We start from the raw sequence: 21,988 nt of genomic DNA on the forward strand, positions 1-21,988 counted from the left end.
ATAAAACAAATATTTTATTGTGATTTGGGTGAAAGTTTACAAAGCAAATTCATCTTCACGCAGCAGTTCATACACATTTTGTTTCATGACATTGACTGCAATTCCCCACAATGTAACAGCTCTCTTCCCACTTCCTCCCCATAGTTACCTCTTCCCTGTGTCCTTGCCTCCCATGCACTCCTACCCCCAAAGCTATCTCCCTGTGCCAACACTGCCCTTCTGTTCTCCCACGATTGATTGTTCTGAGGAATGTATCTACCTGATGTAAATGTTCACCCCATATGCCTGTCTGTTGTTTGGCTGGAAGCCATAGGAGTGAGTTCAGTTCCAGACATGAAGGGTAACTAGGGGCCATAGTCTCAGGGGTCTCACCAGGCTCTATCAGACCAGCAGAAAGCTGCTTTTCCTTTTAAAAAAAAAAACAAAAAACTTACGGGACCACACTGACTTATGTATGGTTGGATGTTGCACTAACGGTTAATTGGTTAAATGACACATACCTGTACATGTTGTTGTTGTTATGTGCCCTCGAGTCGGACCCAACTCATAGAGACTCCTCCTTGGGTTTCCAAGGCAGTATCACTATGGAAGTAGATTGCCCCATCTTCCTTCTGAGGAGTGGCTGGTAAATGACTCTTCATACCCTCCCCTACTACTGGGGTAACAGCCTAGAGCATAGGCCCAGTAAGTACCAGTACCAGTTGCTGTGAGCTCATTTCCAACTCATTGTGACCCCTCTATTTCGGAGTAAAACTGTGCTCTATAGGGTTTCCAATGGCTGTGCTCTTTCAGAGGATTGCCAGGACTTTCTTCTGAGGCATCCCTGTATGGATCTGAACTGTCAACCTTTCCATTAGTAGCTGAGCACTTAACCATTTGCACCACCCAGGAATGCACTAGAGAAAGGGGAAGTTCTTCTGTCATCTTCCTATAGGGGAAGGGACTGCGTTTATTGAGCACTTATTATGTGCCAGCCATACTTACTCCTCACACTCCTCACAACAATAATCCTATGAGGCTGGCATTTGGCACTATCATCACTTCCACTGGACACATGGAAAAAGTGAGACCCAGAGAGGCCAGTCAGTGGTGGAGCTGGGATATGTACTACAGTTCGCTCTTTCTGCTTGACTTCAAGTGTGCATCAAATAGAGCCATACATATTCTCTCAAGCTTTAGAAATTTGGGGGTTAGGGAAATCTCAAATTTGAGGAGTCTAGAAAGTAGAGTCTCGACCACTGCGGGCAGAAGGTGGCCTTACTAGATGCTTGTTCCAGATTAGAAATTCAAACACTTGAGAGAAAAGCCGACTTGTTTTCCTCTCTCTCTGAGAGATAAGGTTTGACTGGGGCTGAGGCTGGAGCCTTGGCCAAGCTCTCAGGGCCCCAAAAAGAGAGACAACATCCCATGGGAAAGAGAGCCCAAGACTTGTGGGAGGTGGATCAGGAGAGAGATGGCTGCTGGGGGTCTGGAATCCTGGAGGAGACCCCAGGAAACCACGCATTGAGTCCTCCAATCCAGTCTCAGTCAGACCCATTAGCACACGCCCTGCCAGAGGATCTTATTATGTATGATGATGTGCACGTAGCTAACTCAGCCAGGGGTTAACCTCAGGGCCTGGTTTCCCTCAACTAGGAACTGCAGATTAAACTTGACTGGCCCAGACACCTTTGACCTCCAGCTCAGGGTCTTCCTCACTTGTCTCCCTTAGATGGAATCTATTATGGAGAAAATCGATTTGACACAGTGAGTGAGTCTGGAACAGCCACACTGAAAGCTCGGCCAAGAGTCCGGCCCCTGCTGACTTTCCTTCCACTGGTGAGTACTGCTCTACTCTGGAGTCTGATGGTCTATTCTAGGTGGGGACACCTGTGACTGCCACAAAGGAGGCAGCCCCACTTTCCCTGGCCCTGATGGAGATCAGCCTCACACTCTATTTTTTTCTGCTGACCTAGGGCAGCTGCTGTGAGGGTGCATGGCCAAGGCCGTCAGCTGGGATTAGTGGGAAAGCTGGGATTAGTTGTGTTGGCACTTCTGGGGTTGAAACCCAAGGAGAAGTTATGGACAATTTGTGTACAGCATCAATGCACCAGTGGATACCTCTAGCTAAGTAGGATTCATATTCCATAATCATTGATGAGCCAGGTCCTGTGTTAGTGCAGGGATTCTGAGATGACTGAGCTAGCATTGCTGCTCTCAAGGAGCTCCCTGCCCAGTGCAAGAGATAATGAGTAAACAGATTGTTAGAACATAAGTCAGAGCAGGGGTAGCCAATCCAGCCACAGAGGATGGTCAAGGAGGACTTCCTGGAAGAGGTGACACCTGAGCAGCCTCAAAGGACAAATAGTGAACCTGAAGAGAAGGGCATTTGGGGCAGATATGTTTGAGAAACCAAGAATTGTCTTTTGGAGTTTATGTTTAGGCTTTTGTTTTTTGACAAGGGAGAAAAAAACAAACTAAACTTAATGCCATTGAGTCAATTCTAATCAATCTTTATGGAAGTAGATTGCCTCATCTTCCTTCCACACAGCAGCTGGTGGGTTTGAACCATCGACCTTCTGGTTATAGCCCAATGCCTTACCCACTATGCCACCATAGCAAGAGGCTCTGTGTCAGGTTCTATTAACTGTGGTGAAAGTTTTTGGGTTTTATGGGACAGTCCAGACTAATGCTGTCCAATAAAAACATAATGTGAACCTTATAATGTAATTTTTAATTTCCTAGTAGCCACGTAAAAAGTAAAAAGAAATAAGCAAAACTAATTTTAATAATATATTTTACTTAACCAAATATATGTTTGAAAGATTGTCATTTCAACACATTCAATGAATATCAAAAATATTAGGGAGATATTTTATATTCTTTTTTTCATACTACATATTCAAAAAGGGTCTATGGACCATAGTCGCAGGGGATATAAAGCTCAATTGGCATAATATACTACACAAAACATTGTTCCACCTCCTACTTTGGCGAGTAGTGACTGGGATCTTAAAAGCTTGCAAGCTGTCATCTACATGCAACAATGGGTCTCTCCCAAGAAAAACAAAAATTCATGAAAACAGTCCTAGTGACCATACAATCCTCAGCCTATACGACTATGAGACCAGAAGAACTAGATGGTGCCCGGCTACCACTGTCAACCACTTGGAAGGGGATCTATATAGGAGATCCTGGATAGAGAGGGAGAACAATGTGGAACAAAACTCAAAATCATTGGAGAAAAAAAAAGGGGGGGGGCCAGGTTTGCTGGTCCAATAGAGCCTAGTGGAACCACTGAGACTATGACCCCTAGCTGCCCTTCAGGTCTGGAATTGAACCCATACCTGTGGCTTCCAGCCAAACAAAAGACAGGCATATGAGTTGAACATTTACCTGAGGTAGATACACCCCTTTGAGAGAACAATCATGGGAGAAAGAAGGGCTGTTTATGCACAGGGAGACAGCTCAGAGGGCAGAAGTGCATGGAGGGATGGACACAGGGAAGAGGTAACTATCAGGAGGAGGTGGGAGCGGAGTTGTTGCATTGTGGTAAATTATGGTCAATGTTATGAGACAAAGTATATGTGAACTGCTATATGGAAAGTGAATTGGCTCTGTAAATTTTCACTCAAATCACACACACACACACACACACACAAAAGGGGTCCATGGGTCGTGCAAACAGTTTGAGCTTGACTGCTAACCTAAAGGTTGGTTGTTCAAACCTGCCCAGCGGCACCACAGAAAAAAGGCCTGACAATCTGTTTCCTTCCATAAAGGTAACAGCCAAAAATACCCCACAGAGCACAGTTCTGCCATGTAACAAAAGGGGTTGCCATGAGTCAGAAGTAACTTGATAGAAATGGGTTTGGTGTTTTCTTATTTATTTTTTTGTCTTCAAAATCTGGTGTGTACTTTACACATCCAGCACCTTTGACTTTTGACTAGCAGTCTTTCAAATGCCCAATAGCCACTTGTGGCCATTGGCTGCTGTATGGGACAGCCCAGGTCTAGAGCCTCAACAGCCAGCCTCATAGATTCTGATACATGGCTGTCTGCTAGACCTGGGTCCTCATTGAGACTATATTGTCACTAGGGTCATGACATTCTCACACTGCCGTGAGGGTTTGTACTGCCCAGGCTGACAAGCTGCCTTGTCTTGATTTGAGCTTTCACGGGCCTGTTCAGCCTCATGGCACCCCATGTTTGGTCCTAGACACCCACAAATCTATCCAGCAGTGTTGCCAGAACCACCCCATTCTCTCTATCACCAATTTTTCTTACCAACTAGACCCAAAACTCCTGGATGGGAGGGATCAAGTCTCACACTCTTCTTGCTGCATCCCCAAGGCACTTAGGTTGAGGGGTGGGAACATGCACCTTCATGAATAAGACTTTAAGTAATTTATCTTCTGCTTATAAAAGCAACTCATGCTTAGGGGGCCACTAAGCTTGTGTTCAAGGCAATGGAAAAATTTGGAAGTGGATAGTAGCGATGGTTGCACAACATGATGAACGTAATTAATGTCACTGAATTGTACCTGGGAAAATGTTGAAACAGCAATGATCTGTTTTATGTACCTATGTTGTCGTTAGGTACCAGGAGTTGGTTTTGACTCATAACAACCCTATGTACAACAGAACGAAACACTGCCTGGTCCTATGCCACCCTCAGAATCATTGCAATGCTTGAGCCCATCGTCACAGCCGATACACACACACACACACTCTTACCACTATTTAAAAAAGAAAGCAATTCATGGACATCATAGACAAATATAGAAAGTACAACAACCAAAAGATATAAAGCATATGAGTAGTTCCTAACTCTGTCCCCAAGATGCATAAGAGACTATTACAGGGGTCATTGCCACTCCTAAATGCAGAAGAGATGAGATGACATGTGGAGAAATTCTATTGGAATTCTCTCCCTACTTGTACCCCAGCCACATACTCAGAGTCACAGTGGCATAGGCCCAGGGCTGACACACCTATATTGGTTGTCAAATACTGAAAGACTTTTCCATAGGGTGGCAATGGCTATTGCCTGCTGTTCTAGCCCTTTCCCCAGATCTGGACTGGCTCAAGAATCAGCAACTAAAGGGTTCATAAGAGTCTCAGCTGCTTTTGTTCTGAAAGGGCTGTTAACCCTTGTTCTGGTTACCTAGTGCTGCTCTGACAAGACTATCCCACAAATGGGATGGCTTGAACAAACAGGAGTTCATTCTCTTACAGTTTGGAGGCTTTAAGTCCAAGTTCAAAGTGCCAGGCTCTAGGGGCTGGGTGAAATCCCCTCAATCTTGGGGTCCAGCTCTGCCTCCTGCTCCCGGCCCACGGGAGCTAGAGGCATTTCTTCACTCAGACAGCTGCTGGCTGCTGAGGCTGACAAGCCCAAGGCTGACAAGTAAAAAGGCACAGTCCTGATGTTACCAAACCACATGGCAGGCCATTAATTCAAGTCCATTGTAAGTCCCAAGGTCGGCAGAGCATGGCAGACACAGCTACATGTAGGGTCCAAGCGTGACATAAGCTAGAGGCCATTCCCAAAGCTGCTTCTTATATATGGAAAGCAGACCACATACCCAAAGCAGCTACTCAGCTGCTTGTGGTAGATTCCCCCATGGAGTTGACTGCCAGTTTCATCACGGGTTATAACTACCACCCACTATAACTGCCCAGCCACTCAACCAGACCCGGCCAAGTTGACATACAAACATAACCACCACTACCCTATATCTTCCTCTACCTACTTACCCACTTTGGATCCCTCCAGTGATGTGGGCAAGGCCTAGCCTTTCTGTCTCCCCCACACCCCTTCAGGATCTGGTTTTGGCCAACCAGGATTTGATTCACAGACTGTGCAGACCCCAGATAGGTTTGGCAGGAGACTTCAGGGAGGCAGGGGAGCTGGGCTGGTTGGACAGGCCTGGAGTTCCTGGGCCCTCCTGGGGAAATGCTTCCTAGGAGAGGTCCTTCAAGGCCAGCCTCAGAGCTGGTCCTAGGAAATGAGGTCTGTCCCCAGCAAACTCACACTCCCTTCCTGGTGGACTGACCCATGGATGTGTGGTGGACTGACAACAGAAAAGCATCTTAGATCCATACCAGCCTCACTTTACAGAGGGGGATATGGAACCCAGAGAGGGGAAATTCATTCCATTCCTTCAGTGATGGCTGAACAAGGTGGAGTGGCTTGCAGGGTGCTTCCTGGGAAGAGAACCTATTGACCACATGCTATGTGCCAAGCCCCATTCCAAGTGTCTCATTTGTGTTAACTCCTTGAGTCAACAGAGTCACCCTATGAGGAAGGTGTTATCATTCATCCCCATTTTCCAGATGGAGAAATTAAAGTACAGAGAGGGGAAGAAACCTGCCTGAGGTCACACAGCTTACAAGTGGAAGAGACAGGGAATCAGACCCCAGCAACCTTGCCCTAAGGTCCAAGTTGTGTTCAGGCCATCTTATTCTCTTCTCCAGCCACTACCTGAGATGCTTTTTTCACCAGCCAGCAGAATCACCTCCGTCTCCCTTGTCTCCCTCTCTGAGTCCCTGTCCAGCAGCCAAGGCCTGCTGAACACCATGGTCTTTTGGTTCTTTTGTGTCATAGACCCCTTGGAGATCATGATGAGGCAATGAACCACATACATACAGTTTTGCTTACAATTTCAGCAGAGGGTTCACAGTCCCCCTGAAGTCCACTCATGATTCACCTTTAAATTAGGTGCAACCCTTGGCCCTATGGCTGATATCCCAGGGACAGTTTTATGCTTGTGACTTCAGTCACAAGACACAGAGCAGCCCCAATATTCCTCATCACCTACTCCTGTGTTGAGGGAATCCCAAGCCAGCAGCTTAATTCCTATCTGCTCATCCCACTCCTCTCCCTTCCCTTCCATGCTAGGCTCAGGGCCAGTTTCTTTGCTTTCTTCCAGGTGGGCCAGGAGGCTGGGAGAGTGGGGAGAACTAGGAGGACAGAACTCTGTGTGGGTGTGAGTTCATATGCTGAAACACATGCCCACTCTGCCTATAGCCCCACCAAGTCAGGGTGGGTGGGAATAGGAGCCAGCGCCCTAGCCCTCCGTGACATCATCTGATCAGGCCTCTGCCCCTCCCTGTCCTCCCTTCCCACACTATGAGGGCACCTCCCAGGCTGGGCTGCCCTGGAGCAGGGGAGGCTCCAGGTGGCAGCGCCCCAAAAAGCCAAGAGATGGGCCCCAGCAAGGGCCAGTCTCTTTTGCAAGGTATGTCTGGGCCTGGGTGGTCTTTTGAACATACCCTTGCTATGAGGACTTAGGGCAATCCTATTTCCGTAGTGATACTGCCTCGGAAACCCAAGGAGGGGTCGCTATGAGTCAGGGCGACTTGACGGCACATAACAACAACAACAAATGAGGACTTAGGGATGGGTGCAAGAGGAGGGGGGAAGAGAATGACTGGGGCTTCTGCCCACTTCCCTAGAGTCTCCTCCCTCCGTTTGAGGGGAAGGTGCTGAGGATTAAGAAATGTTTTTTTTCAGGCATCCAGCAGCCAAAGACAATTAGAAAAAGTCCTTGTGATCCCCCAGTGAGTGGGATGGGACCTGGAATTGATTCTCAGGTAGTGGCACCAGTCTCGGTCCTGCTCCTGGGTTGCAGGGTGGCTGAGGGCCAGTCCTTTCCTCTCCCTGGGCTTCTGGCTTGCATCCCTCAGAGGGGGCTATACTGGATGGTCCTCAAGCATCTCCCCAGCTAGGACTTACTGTTAAAAGTGTTAAAATGACTCCCTAATGGAGGGGCAGTAATCTCTGGGTGGGGCAAATGGTTAAAATTGCTAACTGAAAGGTTGGAGGTTCTAGTCCACCCAGAGGCACCTAGGAAGAAAGGCCTGGTGATCGACTTCTGAAAAACCAGCCACTGCAACCCTATGGAGCACAGTTCTACCCCGACACACATGGAGTCGCCATGAGTTGGAATTGACTCCATGGCAACTGGTAGTTGGTAATAGAGGGGTAAGGGCCAGATCATTGGAGGGAACCCAGAGAAGCCAGGTCCCTGGAGACACATGGATCATGTCTTGCACTGGAAAGGCTGCTCTGCTTTCAAATCTAAAAAGCATCGGGTTGTGACCAGCTCAGAATCACCCCACCTTCCTGCTCAGGGAGCTCTAGAGCTAGATTAAACCAAGCCCGTTGCCATGGAGTCAATTCTGACTCATAGCGACCCTACAGAACTGTCCCACCGGGTTTCCAAGGCTATAAATCTTTACAGAAGTAGACTTCAATGTCTTTCTCCCACAAAAAGGGTGGTGGGTTTGAACTGCTGACCTTTGGGTTAACAGTTGGGTGCTTAACCACTGCACCACCAGGACTCCTTAGAGCTGAATTAGTATCACTAAGCATCAGAGCTGAGTGGGACCTCAGTGCTCATCGGAATGAGGAAACTAAGGCCCAGGGAGGGGAAAGCCCTTCCCAGGTCCCAGAGTTCAAAAAGGCAGAGGTGGGAAGCCATCCAGTCCTATCCATACCATCGTGGGCCTGGGCAGAGTTGGAGAGATGGCCTCAGAACCATCCTCCCCTCCTACTCCCACCTGGGTAGGTAGAAGTCCACCCAGCGCTTGGGGCCAGATCCTGGCACCCTGCCCCATCCCCTTGGCTTTTGAGATCTGAGTCGGGTGGTGGGAAGGTTGTCCTTCTCTTTGGGGCTCCCTCTCACACTTCCCTGCTCTCAATCAAGCCATCTCCAGGGTGATGCATATGAGGAATTAAAAATTAAATGCCAATGCAGCAAATATAGGGAAACTGGCTGGACAGGTCCCCACTGCTGCCCTAGGCAATGAGAGATCCTTGGTCACCCCACCCTCTGAGTCAGGCAGGCCTGGCTGTGCCAGGGGAGGGGAGGTGTCGAGCTGGGCTCAAGGCAGATTCCCTTACAGGAGCAGCCCCAGTGAGCCCCACTAACTCTTTCCACCCCACCCACTGCCACAGGAACTCATGTCTAAACTCTAGGCCCAGCTCCTTTCAGGGTCAGGGTTTGAGTTCCTTAGGGTGAGTCAGGCATGATAGCTATTATGGGCTTTTAACTGATTCATGTGGCTGACATGGTCTGGAAGAGTTGTAGGGTGAGGAAGCTTGTATGTGGAGTGTGTGGGGGGGTGTCAGAAGCCCAGCCCTGTTGTTTACCAGCCTGCAGCAAGAGGACAAACGGAGTCCCCCACATCACTTCAGCCCACCTCCTTCTTCACACCTGGTTCCTTCCCTCTCAGTGAGGGCCTCAGCCTGAATGGCTAAAACTCCATCCACTCCCACCTCCACTCATAAGCAGCAGCCCCTAGAATACCCCATGGCTTCAGGGATGTGCACCCCCAGACTAGGCTACCATTGGAAGGACTGGCCCAGGAAAGAGACTGTGAACATGGGCGCAGGCCACAGTATCTGAAGCAGGTGAAGAAGTGGGGTGGAGTGGGCTCCAAATGAACAAATCCCCTTGACCCCATGGACTTCCCACCCAGTAGAGAGGGCCAGAGCAGGGCTCCTAGTAGCACAGCGTCCAGGGCAGGGGCCTTAGTACCAGGTCTAAGGGCAGCCTGAGAAGGCAGATAGGTCCAGAGGAAGATGGTCTTCTTGTGGGATTTCCTTCTCTGGCCCCTGGGGGGTGGGGATCTGAGCTAGAGGAGAGGATGGGGTAGATGGGGGAAGCAATAGAGCTTTTTAAATAAAGTGCTGCTGGCTTCCAGTTTCAGAAAAGCTGCTGTGTAGGGAACCCACACTCTGCCTTTATAAAGTCTAAAGCACATTGGCTCTCGGTCCTCCACCTCTTCCCCTTGGCCAGCACCCTTTACCATCACACTGCCCCCAAGCCAGGAGGGGCTGTCTAGTCTAGGAAAGCACCTGGCAGGGCCTCACCCAGGTGGTTGCACTGGGTGCCTGGAGGGGTTTCTTGGTGGCCTCACTCTAGAGGGAGTGTGGGGGGATCCCATCCTCCAGCTGTCCCAGCCTACAGTATACCCCTCAAACATGCCTGCTTTAATCCTGGGTCAGGGTCCCTTGCCCTCACTCAGTGCAGCTGCATACCTCATCTGTCCCTCTGACCATCCCACCCTGAGGGGCTGGTGCCCAGACCAGGTTCCGGAGGAGTCTGGGTGAGGAAGTTTGCATTCCATGATGTGCAGAGCTGGCTGGTGGCCAAGATCAACGATGCATTGCCCACTGGCCCAGCCCCTGGTGCTGACCTGCCCCTGGGGCTTGGCTGGGCTTGGAGGAATCCCAAGCATGAGGATGTGTGAGGAACGCTGAGCCTGATGAGCAAGGGCAGCCTACAGAGATGCCCAGCCTCAGCCTGAGGCCAGTGTGACAGGGCTCAAGCTACCAGTAGGGTGAGCTCTGCCACCCTGAGCTCTGGGTGGCACAGCAGGGGGTGAGCAGAGGGCTTTGACTCCCAAAATTTCCAGGGAGTCTAGCATTATCCTCCCTCTCTCCTTCCCTATATCCTTTCTTCTCACTTTCCCTCCCTCCATCTCTCTCTCCCTCTCTCCTTCTCTTCAACTCTGAAAGGTCTGTGTAGTGCAGAGGGCAATAGAGGATTCCTAGTGACCTGATCATGTCCAGGGGCAAGCACGCCCATCTTTCAGATCGAACCAGAAATACCTTGGGCCATCACAGAAGAAATCTCTAGAGCAGAGTGTCCAAGGCCCCAGCCACAGCTGACACACTGAGCAGAGGCCCATTTGCCAAGCAAGCTCTGATTGGCACCTGAGAGGAAATGACCTTTCTTGAGATCTCTTTAAGTGTGCAGTGCTGATACCATCCCCATTGTTTTATTTTTATTTTTATTGTGATTTGGGTGAAAGTTTACAGAGCAAATTCATTTTCCATACAGTAGTTCATAGACATTTTGTCTCATGACTTTGACTGCAATTTCCAACAATGCAACAGCTCCCCTCCCACTTCCTCCCCATAGTTACCTCTTCCCTGTGTCCTTACCTCCCATGCACTCCCACCCCCTGAGCTGTCTCCCTGAGCATACACAGCCCTTCTATTCTCCCATGATTGATGTCTCCAAGGAGTGTATCTACTTAATGTAAATGTTCGGCTCATATGCCTGTCTTTTGTTTGACTGGAAGCCACAGGAGTGGGTTCAATTCCATACCTGAAGGGCAGCTAGGGACCACAGTCTTAGAGGTTCCACCAGGCTCTTTCAGACTAGCAAACCTAGTCTTTTTTTTTTATGATTTTGAATTTTGTTTCACATTGTTCTTTCACTCTATCCAGGATCTCCTACACAGACCCCCTTCTTGTGGTTGACAGTGGTAGCTGGGCACCATCTAGTTCTTCTGGTCTCATAGTCATATAGGCTAAGGATCACATGGTGTACCAGTCCCTTGGACTAATTGTTTCCATACGTCTTTAGTTTTCTTCATTCTTCTTTGCTCTGGACAAGAGAGGAGAGACTCATCATTGCATCTAGATGGCTACTTGCAAGCTTTTAAGATCCCAGTTGCTACTCACCAAAGTAGGATGTGGAACAATGATTTTGTGTAGTATGTTATGCCAATTGAGCTTGATGTCCCCTGTGACCATGGTCCCAAGCCTACAGGTCCAGCCACTCCCTCCCTCCATGTAGTTGGCTGTGGCCACAACCTTGTCCTTTGTCACCCCTACTATATACATGGACATTTTACAGAACATACAAATATGCTTGTAGATACATCATCTGCCAAACCTATCCATGGTCATGGGCACATTTCCCCCTGCCTAGACATACCTGATTGTTCAGCCTGTCCACCCATCTATCCACCCGAGATCAATGTTTGTCATCACTGACAACGCAGTACTATATGTGCAAAAGGGTTCATCTTTATTGTCTGTACCTCCCATGAACCTCTCTATGTGTTCCTCTTCCTCAATGCCACTCTGTTGATCACTCACATTTGGTGCATTGCCCTTCCCTTCAACCAAATCAGTACTTATCTCTATCTTTCTAGCAGTGTTCTCTCCCCTCCCCTCCTACCCCTGGTAACCAACAAAGAAAGTTTTGTTCCATATATAAACCTTTCCTTGCCTTTTTACAATAGTGGACTAATACAATATTTCTCCTTCTGTGATTGACTTGTTTCACTCAGCATAATGTCCTCCAAGTTCATCCACGTTATGAGGTGTTTTGCAGATTCTATGTTATTCTTTGGGAGCTCTGGTAGCGTAGTGCCTATGGCACTTGACTGCTAACCAGAAGGCTGGAGGTTCAAACCCACCAGCCCCTCCTCGGAAAGAAGATGGGGCAATCTACTTTGTAGTGATACTGCCTCGGAAACCCAAGGAGGGGTCGCTATGAGTCGGGTCCAACTCGATGGCACATAACAACAACAACAACATGTTATTCTTTAGGGTTGCATAGTATTCCATTGTATGTATGTACCACAGTTTGGATACCATCCCCATTTTACAGATGAGAAAAGTGAGCCTCAAAGCAGAGGAGGGGCACACCTATTGATACCAGTTGTATGTCAGGGACCGTTCTGATTGCTTTTAGACGATAGAGTTAAGATTGCAAATCTGATCTGCCTGACTCCGAAGCACATGTTTTTTTCTACCCAATCATAATACATTTTAAAAATTATCATGGTATTGGAGACTCTGGGTGGTGTAAATGGTTACATGCTTAGCTACTGACTAAAAGGTTGACAGTTCAAGTTCACCCAAAGGTGCCTTGGAAGAAAGACCTGGTGATCTGCTTCCATAAAATCATTAGGAACCCTATGAAGCACAATCCTACGCTGACTGACACACACATGGGTCAAGAGGAGTTGGAAGTGACTTGACGGCAACTGGTGGTAATGATATCATGGCAGTGGGTGATTTTTTACATTTTAAAAGAAACTTCATTGTTAAGAACCAAGAAAACAGAAACAAGTATAAGGAAGAAAATAAATATTCTTAGAATGGTGCCCCCCACTTCCTCTCAGTTACTCACTGCTGGGTAACTTTCCAGTTTACTAGGCGGTGGTGGTTTGGAAAGGGCTAATTTGACTGAGCTGGGGAGCTGACTTGTGCCCTCTGTGAGGTGATTGAGGGGCCCCATGGCCTTAGCTTCCAGGTGTTTTCTGGATGTGAGGACAAGGAAACACTGAGGCCCAGTTTCCCATGGCGTTCCCGCCCAGCAGGGCCAGGGCTGGACAGAGCCCCAAGCCTGGAGTGCGGGCCTCTTTGCTGCTGGCAGGGAGTGGTATGGCCACAGCCTACCAACAGACAGGCTCACTGGAGGTGTGCTCATTTGCATGTTCTTTGTTTCATTGCCCACAGACTGGTCTGCCCCTCTCCTGATCTGGAGTTACCTCCCTGCAAGGGCCACACACCCCTCTCCCAAGTCTGTTTGAGGCATACGCCAATCTCTGCAGGCAGCACCCTGGGGCACCAAGGTCTGTCATTTTCCCAGGGCAAGAGCATAGGGTGGGGCAAAGTAAAGGGTAGGGCACAGACAGTTCCCCAACTCACTGCAGCTGTGGGAGTCCCTCGTCTGAGGCCAGCAGTGACTTCAAGCCCTGCCCTGCCTGCTTGATCTCACCCTGTTGCTCTTAGAAAAGCAGCTTTGAAAGCCCCTCCCTCCAAGCTCTCCTCTTCCTTCTACTTCTGGCTCCCCGCTTCCCCTCTCTAGAGGCAGAGAACTATCTGGAGACAAGGACAGACAGTAGGTAGTCTATCTCAACATCCTGTCATTGAGTGGTGGCCCGAGTGTCCAGGTGCCACCCATACCACATAGATGAGCTGATAGCAGACAAGACATCTTATAGGCCTGGTCTTGAGGAACCAAAAAAAAAAAAAAAAAACCAAACCCAAACTCACTGCCATCAAGTTGATTCCAACTCATAGTGACCACCTTTGTTTGGGTTTTCAAGGCAGTAAATGTTATGGAAGTAGATTGCCCCATCTTCCTTCCACAGAGTGGCTGGAGGGTTTGAACCATCAGCCTTCTGCCTAGCAGTCAAATGCCTTAGGCATTAAGCCACCAGAGCTTGACTTAAAGAGCGCCATAGTCAAAATGGTCCTTGGAGAGTGTTTATAGAAGAGTCAGGAAACAAAAGCTCCGAGAGAGAGAAGTGACTTTGCTCTGAGTTAACTGGTGGTGGAGCTGGCATCACAACACAGATTTTCTGCCTCTCTGAACCTGTATTCTTTCTGTCATTCATTCAATCATCTAGGAATTTGTTCATTCAAGAAACATTTCTTGAATTGGCGATTCTATGCCTGGCACATAAAAGGAAGCATGACCTTCAGAATCAGCAGAGACTACAGTCACCCACAATGGGTTCTGATTAGTGCTACAGGGAAAGTATGAAGGTGAAAAGTTTTGACTATTGGCCCTGACAATGACTAGCTGTGTGACCTTGGGCAATGTGCTTAGCTTCTCTGTGCCTCATTTTCCTCATCGATAAAAAAAAAAAACAACATTAACTGGCCTTTTAGGATTACTATGAGGAGAAACTGGGTTGCTACAAGTGAGATACTCAGAACACACTCCTCGGAAGGAAGATGGGGCAATCTACTTCCGTAGTGATGCTGTCTCGGTCTTGGAAACCCAAGGAGGGGTCGCTATGAGTCGGATTTGACTCGATGGCACATAACAACAACAACAAAACAATTAATAAATGAGCAACAGTGGTTTAGTGGTGGAATTCTCGCCTTTCAGGTGGGAGACCTGGGTTTGATTCAGCCACCACCCATCTGTCAGTGGAGGCTTGATGTTCTATGATGCTGAATAGGTTTCAGCCAAGCTTCCTGACTAAGAAGGACTAGAAAGAAAGGCCTGGCCATCAACTTCTGAAAATCAGCCAATGAAAGCCCCGTGGATCACAATGGTCTGATATGCTGAAATACATCACCAGCCAAGCTGGTGCACTTAATGCCAGCTGCCTCTGTCCCTGTGCCAAACAAGGGGTGTGGTTTACCTTCCAAGTCTGTTTTTCTAGGGTTAACATTAAAATGAGTTGGTATTTGCCTTCCCTGAATGTACACCACAGTGGGAGATACAGCTAAGTGAGCCAAAGTAGTCCATGTGGGCTGGGCTGGGCTGCGGCTTAGAGATGGGGGCAAGAAGGAGGGATTGTGTTTAGTTCAAAGAGCATTGGTGGCTCAGTGGTAGAATTCTCACCTTCCATGTGGGAGACCTGGGTTTGATTCCCAGCCAATGCACTTCATGCACAGCCACCAGCCATCTGTCCATGGCGGCTTGTGTGTTTCTGTGATGCTGAATAGGTTTCAGTCAAGTTTCCAGACTAAGAAGACTAGGAAGAAAAGCCTGGTGATCTGCTTCTAAAAATCAGCCAATAAAAACTCTATGGAATGGTGCCTGCACATTTAAACAGTAGGTGTATAAATGAGAGTCTAACATCACTGCCAGCATCCCACATCTACACTGCTCATCCAGGGTCACACCAGTGGTAACATTCAAAGCTAGCTTTTGGTGCTAGGCTCCTAAGTCTTTCTACTTTCTGATTATGTGCAATAGTGGTGATGATGAATATAATTAATGTCACTGAACTGCACACTTAAAAATGGTAACAATGGTATCTTTAGTGTTATATATGTTTTATCACAATAAAAAAAAAGATAGTTGTAATGAGAGACCTCCTCAACCCTGGCTTTTCAAGGTCTGGTCACCATGCCATTGAAATCAGTGTGCATATATATGTGATAGCAGTTATTAGATAGTGATTTGCATGTGTGCACATGCATGCATGTACACTCATTGCATATCAGACAGGCTTGGGGGGACATGTCTCTGACTGGATGGCCCCCTGCCTTTGCCTTGGCTTCAAAATCACTGGGTTTGAGAGCTGTTAAGAACAGGTGTGTGTCAGTCATGTGAATCAAATGGAGGCAGAAAAAAAAAAAAAAGACAAAATTTGGCTTGAGGCCATTCCGGCTTCAAAACTCTTTTAAAAACAAGATGAGCTGTTTGCTCCCTTCAAGGAAGGGACTGATGGACGATTCTGAGATCTCCCTTGGTAATCTAGCATCTTGTGGTTCCTGTAACAACGACTGAGAATTCTCCTTTCTTGTATATTAAGCCATAAGCTGAGAGGCTTAGCACCATCAATGAGTAACAACTAGACTTACTATGTGTCCAGCTGTGAGGGACACACATAAGACATGATCCCTTGGCTCCCAGGAGCTCACAGATCTTATTGGAGGAAGTAGAGGATCATCTAGAGAACTAAAAAACGCAGTTGCCATCAAGTCAACTCCGACTCCTAGTGAACCCATGTGTGTACTTGAACTGTGCACCACAGTGTTTTCAATGGTGGTCATCTTTGGCAGATCACCAGGCTTTTCTTCTGAGGTGCCTCTAAGTGGATTCAAACCACCAGCCTTCTAGTCAATAGCCAAGTGTTTAACCATATGCACCATCCAGGGACTCCAGAGAGCCACAAGAGTCCCACTTTATGGGGCTTGGTTGTAGATTGCTCTGAGCAGCACTAGGTTAGTGTGGGTCAGTCAATGCAGACAAGAGGCAGCTCTTTGGTAATTAACAACCACAGTAACATTTTTGGGGTTTTCCTGTGGATTGCATCATTTTATCCTCACAACATCCCCATAGATAGATTCTATTTTTATCACCATTTCATAGATGGGGAGACTAAAGTAACTTGTACAGTCATACAGCTAGTAGATAGAAGAGCTGAGATTCAAACCCAGGCAGTCTGGCTCCAAAACCAATGCTCTTAGCCCTTTTCCCTATACTATCCCCCTAGAGGGTCTAATCCTTAGAGGATGAGAGATTTTAGACAGGCAAAATGCCAAGGAGATTGTTGATGATTCAGTGGTAGAATTCTCGCTTTCCAAGTTGGGGACCTGGGTTCATGTCACAGCCCATGGACCTCATGTGCAGTCACCACCTATCTGTCAGTGGGGCTCCAGACTAAGACAGACTAGGAAGAAAGGCCTGGTGATCTACTTCTAAAAATTGGCCAATGAGAACAACGGTTTCATGATCTGCAACTGATTGTGGAGATAGTGCGGAACTGGGCAGTGTTTTGTTCCATTGTGCATGAGATCACCATGAGTCAGGGGCTAATTCCATAGCAGCTAGCAACAAAATACCAAAGAGTGAGAGTACCACGGATCTCGGTTTGGTAGTATTGGCTGTGGGCCTTTAGATAACTTTTCAAACATTTCTGAGCCTTGGTTTCCACATTGTTAAATGGGGACTGCATCTTCTTCACCGAGTGGTGTGATTGAGGGAGCATGTCTAGAGCACAGTGCAGGAGTGTTGTTATTAGAAATGGAGGGCAGAGAGGCACAGCCTGACCAACAGGCAGCATCCGGGATGAACAGGGACTGCATGTGGGAGGGGAGGGTGTTAGGGAGGGAGTCAGTCAAGCTAAAATGCAGGATGCCTGTGATGAGTGAGTAGGAAAGAAAAGCTGGGTTGGAAGCAGGAGGCAGGCCACTAAGGACTTGAAAGCTACCGTAAAATGCTCCACAACTCTTCATAATGGCAGGTGTGGGGATGCCACTGACATATGAAAATGTATTTTTTGGGAAAGAAAAACAGAATGCAAAAAGTCTGTACATGTCGACAGCTGTGTAAACACCTTGTGATCTGTTAAGCTTGGAGATCAGGAGAGCCTCTGGGGGGCTGCAATATTCCAGCTCACCCCTTTTTATTTATTTTTCTATAAAGATGTCTGGGTGTCTAATGAAAAATAAAAGTCAGTGGGAGGCCAGACTGAGGGTTTGGCTTTTAACCTGAGAACATCAATGAGGAGTCACTGCTGATCTTTTTTTCCTTTTTCTCTCTCTCTTTTTTTTTTTTTTTTGGCTTGTTTTTTTTAACTGAAATACCATTCACATGCCAAAAAATTTAAAAGAACCAGTTGCCATCGGGTCAACTCCAACTCATGCTGACCCCATGTGTGTCAGAGTGCTCCATGGGGTTTTCAATGGCTAATTTTTTCAGAAGTAGATTGCCAGGCCTTTCTTCTGAGGCATCTCTGGGTAGACCCTTTAAAAATCCTCCTTTAGAAAGGGGAAGCTTTTCTTACTGGTCTCATAGAGCCTGGTGAAACATGGCCCCTAGTTACCCTTCGGCCAAACAAGAGACTGGCATATGGGGTGAACATTTATATCAGGTAGATACACTCCTTGGAACGATCAATTATGGGAGAACAGAAGGGCAGTGTTTGCACAGGGAGACAGCTCATCGTGGTGGTGGTGGTGGTGGTGGTGGTGGTGGGGTGGGAGGGAAGGACACAGGGATGAGGTAACTATGCATAACTATGGGTAACTATGGGGAGGAAGTGGGAAGAGAGCTGTGACATTGTGGGGAATTGCAGTCAATGTCATGAAACAAAATGTGTATAAACTGCTGTAAGGAAAATGAAGTTGCCTCTGTAAGCTTTCACCCAAATCACAATCTAAATTTAATAAAAAGAAAAAGAAGGTGGAGCTTTTGCTTAGGGAGCATTTAGTTTACATTAATGGTGTGTGCGAAAATGGTCGCACACCTTGAAGAATGTACTCAACTGTACAGGAGAAATTGTTGACTTGGCAAATGTTTTGTTATGTATATTTTCACCACTATAAAATTTTTTTTTTATTAAAAAAAGAATAGGTTTTAGAAATCCACCGTTTTATATTTTAGTGTACTCACAAGGCTATGCCACCATCACCAGTCAATGCAGATTCTCAAATAGTAAGAGAGCCTCACAGAGCAGCAATTTAAGAACAATCAGTCTTTCCTTGTTCCCTGATCTCTCTCTGGTCCCTTCAGAATGCCCAGGAGAACCAAGGACTGGCTGTGCCCACCCCCTCTGTCCCAGAAGACTTTGCAGATAAAGATGTAACAGGTAAGAGGACCCTGGGCTTAGGGCTTGCCCAAGTTTCCTTCTTTCTTCCTTGGGAACTAAATGTCAAAGTCCAGCATCTGACCTACCTCCCCAGCTGGGGATAAACCGTGAGTCCCCACTCACAGCCACTCTCATGGCCCTTAGCCTCTTGGTTACTGGTTGCAGTGGGTAGAAGCAGTGGGGCTAGAGTTAAGAGCTGGGGTTGGCTAAGGCCTATTTCCAATGAGGGAAGGATGGTGAGTGGACAAGGACCAGAGCAGGAACAAGGACAGCATGAATCAGTAGAAAGCACTCTGGAGGCAGACAGGCCTCGCTTCAAATCCCAGCTCTGCTGCATGTTAGCTTTTCTCCCTTGGGTGTGTCACTTAACTCTTTGCACCTCTGTATCTTCAAATGAACACTGAAACAACAATTCCAGGAGCAAATGAAGTACTGGTTGGACATAGGTCACTTCATGTCACACCTCTGCTCAAAATCTACCAAGATGTCCCATGCCACTCAAAGAAAAGCCACAGTCCCTGCAAGGACTCATCTCCTGTTTTCTTTCCCTGCCTCCCTGTCTCCTTGGTGCTCCTGAAATTCCCAGGCCTGTTTCTGCCTTGGGATCTTTCCACTGACCCCTCAAATGCTCTTGCACTAGACATCTGTACCACACACCTCCTCACTCCTGTCTTTGCTCAACTATCAACTTATAAGTGAGGTCTGCTTTGACCACCTTACTGAAAATTGCCAGCTGAGCACCCCTTCCCTTTCTTCCCACATGTAAAAGAACCAGTTGCCGTTGAGTCAGCTCCAACTCATGGTGACCCCACGTGTGTCAGAGTGCTGCCAAGTAGATTTTCAACTTACAGCAACCCCATGTGACAGAGGAGAACTTCTACATAGGGTTTTCTTGGCTGTAATCTTTATAGAAGACTGCCATGTCTTTCTCCTGCAGAGCCACTGGATGGATTCAAACTGCCCATCTTTTGGTTAGCAAAGTATAAACCACTGAACCAACAGGGCATCTTGCTTTTTCCTCATAGCACTCATCACTAATGTAATTACTGACTAACTTACTATGTTCATCATCTGTCTCTTATTCAACATGTACTTCAGAAAGGTAGATATTTTTGGTTGGTTTGTTTTTACCTGCTGTGTCCCAGTTCCTATGTTGGTGCCCAACATGTGGATACTCAGTGAATGCTAGCATCCCCCTTCCTCTCTCCGTCTGCTCTTTGTTTGGAAGTCAAGCAGCTCCTAGGAGGCCATGGGAGCTGCTCATCCCCCAGCTCTGTGCTAGGAGCTAACCGAGAGGAGATACAAGATGGTACCCCTAAGAGAGAAGTACCAGATTCTAGGGAGGGGGCAATCTACTTCTATAGTGATACTGCCTTGGAAACCCAAGGAGGGGGTCACTGTGAGTGACGGCATAGTTTTTTTTTTTTTTATGGTTCTTTTACCCAACCTTCCTCCCTGAGGAGGTCTCCAGGTCCCTGTCTCTGATGTATGACTTCCTATCTCTCCCCCAAGGAACTGTGGTGGTGCTGTGGTTAAAGCATTGGGCTGCTAAACAAAAGGTCAGTGGGTTGAATCCACCAGCTGCTCAGTGGGAGAAAGATGAGGCAGTCTACTTCCTTAAAGATTTATAGCCTTGGAAACCCTATGGGACAGTTCTACTCTGTCCTATAGGGTCGCTATGAGTCAGAATCAACTCAAAGGCAGTGGGTTTGTTTTTTGTTTTCTCACTCTCCCACCGTCCCTACCTTATATGGGCTGAAAAGTTAGGCTCAGGTGGTAGTAGGCAAAGGGTTTATTATTTATTGTATACTATGGGGCAAGGCGCTCTGGTAGTGCAAAGGTTAAGTGCTCAGCTGCTAACCAAAAGGTTGGTGGTTGAACCCACCCAGTGGCTCTGCAGGTGAAAGACCTGGTGTTCCACTTTATAGCCAAGAAAATCCTATGTGGCAGTTTTACCCTGTCACATGAGGTCATTATGAGTCAGAATCAACTGGATAGCACCCAAAACACAACATGGGCCTGGCACTATGACAAGGCTTTTACATGTATTTACAAGAATTCTCTTTATTTAATCCTTGCAATAGCTTTATGAGGGAGCTCTGGTGGCATAGTGCCTAAGGCATTCAACTGCTAACCAGAAGGCTAGTGGTTCAAATCCACCAGGCACTCCTCGGAAGGAAGATTGGGCAATCTACTTCCGTAGTGATACTGCCTCGGAAACTCAAGGAGGGGTCATTATAAGTCAGGACAGACTCTACAGCAGTGAGAAACAGCTTTATGAAGTAAGCACTAATTTATTCTCATTTCATAGATGAAGAAACTGAGGTTCAGCAAGGTTTATTAGCATGTCTAAGGTCACACATCTGGTAAGTGGTAGAGCTGAGATTTGAACCCTGGGCTTTTTGGCTATATATCAGTCAAGATCTTGTCCAGAAACAGGTGGCACACTCACTCAGAGGGGATAACCAGAGAGAGTTATATTAGAGTGTGAGCAGAGTTAAGTGGACCAAGTGAACAGTGATGCCTCAGGGACTGGCAATGGTGAGATGCTCCTATCCCCAAGCTGTGGCTGCAGCTGTGGGAGAGGGGCCGCCCCACAGGAACTGTGGTCTATGGTAGAGAGATGCAACTGCTGCCAACCAGTGGCACTGAAAGGGAGCCAGGAATAAATACCTGAGCCTCAACCCCTTATCCTGTCCTTGTATGTCCTTGTCTCCCATTGGCTGAAGCTACCTGTAGCCAGAAGGTAAAGGAACCCAGAGCAGGGCTGAGAAGAATGGAGAGTGCTCTGAGGAACAGATGGAGAGTATTCAATTCAGGCTCCAAAGGTTGTGCTGGGGACAGGAGGGCGCCCTCCCCAGAAAGAAGAGGGTCACCCCTAGGGCAGCTTAGGAGACTGGAGACAGTGCTGCCCCTCACTTGGGGTTCAGGAGGAAAGGCATGAAACTGGCCAGTTCTCTTCTTAGGTGCCCTCTGACTCTGCCCTGGTGAGCAAGGATTGCCAAGGCCCTTCCTCATCTTGGCTTCTCCCTTCTTTCAGGTACCAGCTCTCTCGTGAATGGCAACCTCCGATTGTATAGCTCTGTCGGGGACCTAAGGCCTGGGCACTATGGCCAGGACCTACTCATCCCCCCGCCTCCCCCTGGCCCAGCCCCGGGGCCACCCTCAGATATCTGGAAACCCCGAGGGG

The 21,988-nt window shown here is 47.7% G+C and overlaps 1 protein-coding gene and 1 non-coding gene across 2 annotated transcripts in view; both read left to right on the forward strand.

Annotated features, from left to right (window-relative positions):
* CUNH6orf132 (chromosome unknown C6orf132 homolog) overlaps positions 1–21,988 on the forward strand; it is a 41,584-nt gene that overhangs the window by 15,424 nt on the left and 4,172 nt on the right. The window contains exons 2-3 of the mRNA XM_007936316.1: positions 1,712–1,818; positions 18,723–18,798. Coding sequence (XP_007934507.1) covers positions 1,712–1,818; positions 18,723–18,798 — 183 coding nt within the window. The remainder of the gene's footprint in view (positions 1–1,711; positions 1,819–18,722; positions 18,799–21,988) is intronic.
* On the forward strand, positions 15,069–15,139 carry TRNAG-UCC. Its single transcript has one exon. It is a non-coding gene; the product is annotated as a tRNA-Gly (tRNA).

The sequence above is a fragment of the Orycteropus afer genome, unplaced genomic scaffold, assembly GCF_000298275.1.
Source record: "Orycteropus afer afer isolate SDZICR_OR568_19922 unplaced genomic scaffold, OryAfe1.0 scaffold00034, whole genome shotgun sequence".
In the NCBI taxonomy this organism is placed as follows: domain Eukaryota; kingdom Metazoa; phylum Chordata; class Mammalia; order Tubulidentata; family Orycteropodidae; genus Orycteropus; species Orycteropus afer.